We start from the raw sequence: 7786 nt of genomic DNA, 5'->3' as shown, positions 1-7786 counted from the left end.
TATATATACACATGATGGAAAGTTCTGTACCTTTATATTTTAGAGAAAGTAAAATATAGCATTCGGAAGCTTGGATTTTATCAATAACTACAAAATTCTTATACGCGAATGTGCATAAAACATTGTGCTTGTTCTCTAATTTTATGTTTTGCTTCTTTCTTCTTTCATACTCCTCGAGTAGTTTTTTATGTATATCAAAGATACAAGGTTCACATGCACTGTGACAACAGTCTTCCTGTGTTGGTGTTACTGGCCTACTGTTTTCATTGTCATTATTAGTGTACATGCTATTCTGAACAATATATCAGTTTTGTATATTGCTTCGGAATAAAATTTTCATATATATCAGTAGTGTTCAAGCACTAATTGTATATTAAATTATACCTTCCTATTTGGTTATGTTATGGCAAAGAAAATTTCTTAGTATTATACACAAATTACAGATCCTCTTTTTAACCATATTTAGCGATAAGCGCGATAAGAAAGATCGCAAGCATGTTTCAAGGTTGCATTGTAAAATCACATAACACACTTGCAGAGTGTAATCCATATATATATATATATATAATATGACTCATACAATTTAAGAGTGTCGGCAATCATCTGTTCAGCTTCAGCTGTCAAATAATATTTTTGTGTTATTCACAATGAAACATATGGAAGGTAGTATGTAGTGATACGTGCTAGTATTTATGTTATTATACAAGAAAGTACGTAAAAAAGCAAGATGGAACAAGTGACTTCAGGATGGAGACGTTATGCACTAGTGCAACCGCCTATTATGATATTAATATTTGCTCAAGCAATAACAAGTAATTGTATACATTGTATACATTCTTAATGAAATAAAGAACAGACGATTACCCTGTTTACTAATAGCATTGTTTAATTTTACTTGAAATTTCAGGCAATATTTTCACAGATTTAATAGTATATCGTACCTGTAGCGTGATATTAAATATGAATGAGACAGAATGTTTGTTACTACATAAAAATAGTAGTTCTGCAGAGGCGTTAAAAATAGATGCTCAAGCTCAACCCAAAGCAAGCTTAATTATAATGACTAAATCAATAATCGAAAGCATAATACCTGCTTTATTATCATTATTCCTGGGTCCATGGAGCGATATGTACGGCAGAAAGTCTATTATGCTGGCTGGATATGCTGGTTAGTACAATAACATTTTTTAAGAGACTAAAAGTTGAATTTTTAGTAGCTGAGTGTCCACAATCTATATTATAGGTATTTCAATGAGTTCTTTCATTTTATCCTTCATGACTCTCTGGGATATCAATCCTTGGTTCATGTTAATTGCTTCTCTGCCTTATACGTGCCTTGGAGGATTTTGCGTAATTTTATTAGGTAGTATTTGCTATATAACTGATATATCACATGAACAAGAAAGAGGGTGGCAATTAGCTTGGATGGATGCTTTAATATTCACTGGTGCTGTAACTGGTATATTAGCTGGTCCTGTAATATATCAAGCATATGGATATACAGCCGTATTTGTTTGCTCCACCCTATGCTGCATCTTAGCTGGATTGTATGTTTGTTTTTTGGTTCCAGAGACTATACGCAACACAGATTCAGTATGTATTTTGGAAATTCCTTATAATATGTCCTTTACATCTCTCTGTGATTATAGGGAACAGTGAAGAGTTTATTCGATACACGTTTGGTAAAAGAACTCTTCAGTACATGTACCAAGGAACGAGATGGTTTTAATCGGTACATAGTCTGGTGTTGCATACTTTGCATTACTCTGAGAGTCATTATTATGGAAGGTGAATCCACCATCGGGTTTTTATTTGCTAGTGCCAGGCTCGGCTGGGACGTGAAGAAATACTCTATTTACATGGCTATGAATATGATATTTGCTATTGTTGGGATAATGTTTGGAGTAAAGCTTTTGGTAACGTACGGAGGTACATCAATTGCATTCGAGGAATATAAACAACGAGAAATATTTGTTAAAGAGAAAAATACTTTCGTAGGAATATCCGAAAAAGTTGCAGTTATATTGTCGTCGTTGTCTTCCTTATGCTTTTCCTTGGTTCTAAGTTTCACATGGAAATCCTGGCAAATGTACCTGGCTACAGCATTAGGAATATTCGGCAGCGTTTCCAATCCTATGCTGCGTACTATATTATCTAAATCAGTGCCTCCAGTAGATACTGGTAAGAATCATAATATCAAACTACTAATGTATTTTCAACGTTCCAAGAAGAATTTCAATAATGGTTCGAAAATATTGTAGGTAAAATATTTTCTATGACAGTGTCTATCGAAACACTGACTCCACTTGTCGCAGCCTCTTTGTACAGTTTGATTTATTCACATTTTATGCCACCCTTGTATCCAGTACCTGTGTGGTTACTTTCCGTCGGAATTAACATTATTATGATACTTATCGTAATGAGTATGAAAGAATCCAGCACAATAAGACATACGCCATTGATCGAAGATGTTAACACATTGCCATAAATCTTGATAAACATTTATAACGTATACTTATACTTACAATGGAATGATTGTAGTTTTAACACTTTTTACTTGTTATTACTTATATAATATACTCTTAGTTCAAATATTTTTAAACATACATTGCACGCTCGATTTTTGTAACATAATAATGAGACAAATAAAATGTATTACTATATTGTTAAACTACTTTAATAAATTGTTCATTAAAATGTTTCTCAATATTCTTTGCGATTACAATAGGAATGTGAACGGCTCGTATCCATTTTGCGCAATTTATAATTCATCGAAATAATCGACGTGATCGCCAGACGTATATTTTTGTTCTTTAAGAACTGTTAAAAGACGATTAACTGTTTGTTCGCAAGTTAAGACGGTTCTTTCGGTTCGCATCGCATTGAACTGCTCTCTAGCTTCCTTGTCAGCAAGTTCATTACAGACTTCCTGATACATATCAGTCTCAACCGGACCTGGTGAGTAATTTAATACGTTGATCTGTGGGTTTTCCAAGGCAAACACCTGGACAGTATGAAATTCGATAAGTATACTCCGGACAGAACTATAAATAAATAAATAAATAATTTTATGAATCATTACTTTAAAGAACATTTCTCGTGCTGCTTTTCCAGTACAATAATAACCCATTGATCTTCTTGGTTTTATACCCAACAACGATGTAATGTTAATAATAGTTTTTTCAGTATTTGTATTTTCATTAAATATTTTCATGATAACTCCATTTAATATAGCAGGGCCAAATACATTTAAATCATAATAATCATGCCAATTATTAATGTTCGTCAAATCATTCGCATACTGATTAATATTTCCCATTGTACCAACATTGTGTATTACAACTACTCTATCGAACTGATCTGCAGGTTTGTCTTTTAAAGATTGCACTACGATGTCTAAAAACGGAACGTATTAAATATTTAATATACAGATATAAGGCATAGATAATAAGTAAATCTGCCTACCATGTAATTTATCGCTCGTTGGTTTACTCAGATCAATACTGACAGTGTCAACAGATACACCAGCAGGAATATTCTTTGCTGTTTCTTTTAAAGCATTCAAGTTTGTTGCTAGCAACAGAACATGCGAACCCTTTTCAAGAACTGAACTAATTGTTATTGCTATTTGCTTCCCAATTCCGCGACTTGCGCCGGTTATTACAAGAAACACTTTCCCTGACAATACTTTGATCGACATGTTTATTATAAGATTATTTACTAGATTCTTTCAGTTACTATTTGTTTCGTTCAGTAGCTTATCAATCTTTTGTTCTTCAGTTTCACTGATTACTTGAAGAACATCTGCTTTTAACAGATGAACTAATTCACTAGCAGTTAATGCCTAAGTTAAAGAAATAACAGTATATGACATTCTTATTAACATGTAAAATGTATTTCAACAATAAATAGACTACCTGTAAGTGAGGTACTATGTGCCTTATTAAAGGATTTGAGGAAAGTTCAATTTCTTCCTCTGTTTCAATCTTATGTCCAGAAGTTATTAAACGTGCAATACAATCTTCTTTTGCTACAGACAAGGATGACACAAGATCTTTCTTTGATGTACCTTTCTGAAGATTTCTAAGTCTCGAGTCTATAACATGATTTTTATTGTTTGTAACGTCATACAAATTACACAAAATAAATCATGTAAAATAGAACAAATGTAAAATTTAACATATACATAACATAAACTAAGAAAGATTGTTAATTTATGAGATTTAGCTCAGATCGTAACAGTTGAATTCCATATGGTATATAATCTCGAGAAATAATGTAATAAATTAGTTGATGTACATTTATTGGAACTTACAAAGTTTTGCCAAGTATTCTTCCGAATCGTCTAATTTGCTGTAATCTGATTGACTTTCTACAAAAGAGTCTTCGAAACCAGTTTTACATTTATCGTTACTTTCTTGCGGTACGTCCGTTTCGCACCATGGATCGGCAATATCTGTCTTCATGTTTTATGTAACTATTAATCCCTCTCTTTCTTTTAAATGAAGGTCATGAATATTAACTGAATTTTACAATAACGTTACTTCCAAACCAGATAAAAGAAGAATCAGACCAAACCGATACAGTGGAAATCAGTGGAAATAACAGACGGGAGGTTACTTATCTGAGCTTACAGTTCAAAATGCGACTGACAAGTGACGACTACGAATGCAACTATCAACTATGTTATATGCAGTTATATGTGATAATGATCATAGCAGGAAATATATTTTTATAACATTATATAATGTTATAAAATGTATGAATTATAGATTTTTATATATTACATTATGAAATAAATATTTTAGATTAATTTTAGGTCAGAATCTTTTCTGAATAATTTATTATTGGTATAGAAATATACAATAGAGAACAATTGACATAAATTCATGATTAATTAAAAGCATAGCCTAATATAGAAAAATGTTTACAAAAATATGATTCACTTTATTATATAAGCAATTATTAATACTATTCATTACAATGTTGACATACCTCAGTCTAAAATAGTTTGTGAACAAGTCTGTAGAATGCATATTTACGAAGTACATATACATATATATGTAATATGCATGTTATGTTTCATTTAAATACCATAAGAAAGATTGTTAATTTATGAGATTTAGCTCAGATCGTAACAGTTGAATTCCATATGGTATATAATCTCGAGAAATAATGTAATAAATTAGTTGATGTACATTTATTGGAACTTACAAAGTTTTGCCAAGTATTCTTCCGAATCGTCTAATTTGCTGTAATCTGATTGACTTTCTACAAAAGAGTCTTCGAAACCAGTTTTACATTTATCGTTACTTTCTTGCGGTACGTCCGTTTCGCACCATGGATCGGCAATATCTGTCTTCATGTTTTATGTAACTATTAATCCCTCTCTTTCTTTTAAATGAAGGTCATGAATATTAACTGAATTTTACAATAACGTTACTTCCAAACCAGATAAAAGAAGAATCAGACCAAACCGATACAGTGGAAATCAGTGGAAATAACAGACGGGAGGTTACTTATCTGAGCTTACAGTTCAAAATGCGACTGACAAGTGACGACTACGAATGCAACTATCAACTATGTTATATGCAGTTATATGTGATAATGATCATAGCAGGAAATATATTTTTATAACATTATATAATGTTATAAAATGTATGAATTATAGATTTTTATATATTACATTATGAAATAAATATTTTAGATTAATTTTAGGTCAGAATCTTTTCTGAATAATTTATTATTGGTATAGAAATATACAATAGAGAACAATTGACATAAATTCATGATTAATTAAAAGCATAGCCTAATATAGAAAAATGTTTACAAAAATATGATTCACTTTATTATATAAGCAATTATTAATACTATTCATTACAATGTTGACATACCTCAGTCTAAAATAGTTTGTGAACAAGTCTGTAGAATGCATATTTACGAAGTACATATACATATATATGTAATATGCATGTTATGTTTCATTTAAATACCACATTTTTATAATATAATAAGAATACGAATTCATATATGAATATTATTAAGAATTTAATACAAAATTTTACTTATAGAAATAACAATATTACCCATGTAACATTTACGTAGATTTAAGTATCCCGATTTTTTCATTGATAATAAATATTATGATATAGGAAAGTATTTACCAAGCTGTTTGGTACAAATACATGTCAAATGTATAAAAAATATTAAAATATATAAACATAATCTTGCAATAAACAAGTGTGTATGTAGAACCAAATTAAGTGTGATGTAAAAGAACATTCATTTTAAAAATCATGATTACACATGCCTCGAATATTGAAAATATTTGTCAGTGATGACAAGTAATATGCACATATAATGTATACCATACACTACATTAATTAGACATCAATTTTATGCACAGATTAGTTTCCTTTTTCTACAAAAGCGTATACACAATTCATAGTGTTAATATCAAAGATTTGAGGAACATTGGTTCTACAAGTAGAGCTTTAAAAATATGTGAAACTTAGTCGGCATAATAGTCGCAAATACTTTATACACATTTCATCAAATTATTGCTACAGTTGAAATAATTAAATTCGTAAAACATAAATTACTTTTATCTAAAGTGAAGTATAAGCGAACAGTTAGTTTCTATACTTGTGTAAATTAAATTACTTAAAGATGCAACGGCTTGAGCAATGATATGTTCAACACATTAAAAACATGAAGACTGATGAAGTCGTACAAACTTTAAATAGAAATGATTAACGCGGTTATTATGCTTTTTTTCAACGTCGACATTATTAGTCTTTATATTGCTACCCTAATTTCACTACTTCTCATAAGTATTCTTTCGAACAGAAAAGTCTAAATAACAACACAGATATTGAATACATATCATTTAAAATTCAATTCAATGAATTTCCGATATAATTTGGTCTCTGTGATAGTTATCAAATGGAAGAAGACCTAGGATATTTTTAACAGTTTTGTATATACCTCTCATCTTTCCTGTACAAAAATTATTGTACCTGACAAAATTTAAAATCTTAAAATCACAGCACTTACTAATATTTTCAACACTATGTACCCTCTGTAAATATTTCATGAAAACGTTATGTAAAGAAAAAGAAATTTAGTGTCAGATAAATTGCTCATGCATATACTATGTCATACGAAAATGTGTCGTTGATTTCATATATATGCATAATAATGTGTATAATTATAGTCTCAAAATGATGTTATATGATACATATGTATATCTTGTACATTAATCATGTCTATAAAAATTGTAGCGATCCTTTACACTCTATTTTTCAATGATAAAAAATATTTTTACACTATTTTCGAATCATTTATGAGATCCTTTAATGTATGAAATCATTATTAAAACGATCAATAATGTAAACATTTTGATTGCTATTTATGATTATTAAAAGCGAGTGTAAAGAGCTAGCACTTAAAATAACTATCAGATTTCCTGATTCATAGAAACTTTGCAGCACAAGATGCACAATTAAATATTTCACTTTATATAATAATTAACTGTTAATGCTAGAATCAATGATACTACATATGTATAGAGAAAAAATCACAACCGGCAAGTAGCCAATTACGTACTAATAACAAAAATACGATTAATGTAATAATAAATTATGCCAAGCCTGGCTTCAGGAATTTTATGAATGGCGTACAACTTGGCTATCAGAATCTATATTTCATATCTATAGAAAGGAGCAAAAAATATTCTGAATGTTTCATAAAATGAAGTTCAAGTTTTCATCAAAAATCAATTAAT

General features: G+C 30.0%; 5 protein-coding genes across 7 annotated transcripts in view; 1 reads left to right on the top strand and 4 right to left on the bottom strand.

Moving 5' to 3' along the window:
• LOC113464146 (uncharacterized) overlaps positions 1-418 on the bottom strand; it is a 2862-nt gene extending 2444 nt beyond the window's left edge. Inside the window, exon 1 of the mRNA XM_026812314.1 lies at positions 10-418. Coding sequence (XP_026668115.1) covers positions 10-286 — 277 coding nt within the window. The 5' untranslated portion in view covers positions 287-418. The remainder of the gene's footprint in view (positions 1-9) is intronic.
• Positions 419-703: 285 nt separating this feature from the next.
• On the top strand, positions 704-2543 carry LOC108623450 (multidrug resistance protein MdtG). 2 transcript variants are annotated; one of them, XM_018021979.2, is made up of 6 exons: positions 704-812; positions 908-1168; positions 1244-1593; positions 1650-1929; positions 1999-2181; positions 2262-2543. In XM_018021979.2, exons 1-6 carry the CDS (start codon positions 728-730, stop codon positions 2486-2488), a joined length of 1386 nt encoding a protein of 461 aa, XP_017877468.1. In that variant the 5' UTR covers positions 704-727; the 3' UTR covers positions 2489-2543. The 2 variants fall into 2 exon arrangements, with proteins under 2 accessions (XP_017877468.1, XP_017877460.1); XM_018021971.2 differs by having other exon boundaries at positions 1650-2181.
• Positions 2486-3725, bottom strand: Sptr (Sepiapterin reductase). Its single transcript, XM_018021993.2, has 3 exons — positions 3466-3725; positions 3083-3396; positions 2486-3004 (listed from the first exon to the last, which is right to left on the bottom strand). The coding sequence occupies exons 1-3, from the start codon at positions 3698-3700 to the stop codon at positions 2762-2764; spliced, it is 792 nt and encodes a 263-aa protein (XP_017877482.1). The 5' UTR covers positions 3701-3725; the 3' UTR covers positions 2486-2761.
• Positions 3726-3728: 3 nt separating this feature from the next.
• Positions 3729-5630, bottom strand: LOC108623468 (uncharacterized). 2 transcript variants are annotated; one of them, XM_018022014.2, is made up of 3 exons: positions 5215-5630; positions 3918-4096; positions 3729-3844 (listed from the first exon to the last, which is right to left on the bottom strand). In XM_018022014.2, the coding sequence occupies exons 1-3, from the start codon at positions 5363-5365 to the stop codon at positions 3731-3733; spliced, it is 444 nt and encodes a 147-aa protein (XP_017877503.1). In that variant the 5' UTR covers positions 5366-5630; the 3' UTR covers positions 3729-3730. The 2 variants fall into 2 exon arrangements, with proteins under 2 accessions (XP_017877503.1, XP_017877495.1); XM_018022006.2 differs by lacking the exon at positions 5215-5630 and adding an exon at positions 4316-4635.
• A 1168-nt stretch (positions 5631-6798) lies between these two features.
• LOC108623215 (rho-related GTP-binding protein RhoU) overlaps positions 6799-7786 on the bottom strand; it is a 1972-nt gene continuing 984 nt past the window's right edge. Inside the window, exon 3 of the mRNA XM_018021584.2 lies at positions 6799-6855. Coding sequence (XP_017877073.1) covers positions 6799-6855 — 57 coding nt within the window. The remainder of the gene's footprint in view (positions 6856-7786) is intronic.

Source organism: Ceratina calcarata, unplaced genomic scaffold (genome assembly GCF_001652005.2).
Source record: "Ceratina calcarata isolate Rehan_Ccalc_2016 unplaced genomic scaffold, ASM165200v1 scaffold115, whole genome shotgun sequence".
Lineage (NCBI taxonomy): Eukaryota > Metazoa > Arthropoda > Insecta > Hymenoptera > Apidae > Ceratina > Ceratina calcarata.
This window is presented reverse-complemented; position numbering and strand designations above follow the sequence as displayed.

Coding starts and splice junctions, on each gene's coding strand:
- LOC108623450 (XM_018021971.2), top strand. CDS start 728: ATGGAACAAGTGACTTCAGGATGGAGACGTTATGCACTAGTGCAACCG. Junction 1,169..1,243: donor TATGCTGGCTGGATATGCTG/GTTAGTACAATA, acceptor TCTATATTATAG/GTATTTCAATGAGTTCTTTC. Junction 2,182..2,261: donor AGTGCCTCCAGTAGATACTG/GTAAGAATCATA, acceptor AAAATATTGTAG/GTAAAATATTTTCTATGACA.
- Sptr (XM_018021993.2), bottom strand. CDS start 3,700: ATGTCGATCAAAGTATTGTCAGGGAAAGTGTTTCTTGTAATAACCGGC. Junction 3,397..3,465: donor AACGAGCGATAAATTACATG/GTAGGCAGATTT, acceptor TTCCGTTTTTAG/ACATCGTAGTGCAATCTTTA. Junction 3,005..3,082: donor CACGAGAAATGTTCTTTAAA/GTAATGATTCAT, acceptor CATACTGTCCAG/GTGTTTGCCTTGGAAAACCC.
- LOC108623468 (XM_018022014.2), bottom strand. CDS start 5,365: ATGAAGACAGATATTGCCGATCCATGGTGCGAAACGGACGTACCGCAA. Junction 4,097..5,214: donor AGAATACTTGGCAAAACTTT/GTAAGTTCCAAT, acceptor ATCATGTTATAG/ACTCGAGACTTAGAAATCTT. Junction 3,845..3,917: donor ACATAGTACCTCACTTACAG/GTAGTCTATTTA, acceptor TCTTTAACTTAG/GCATTAACTGCTAGTGAATT.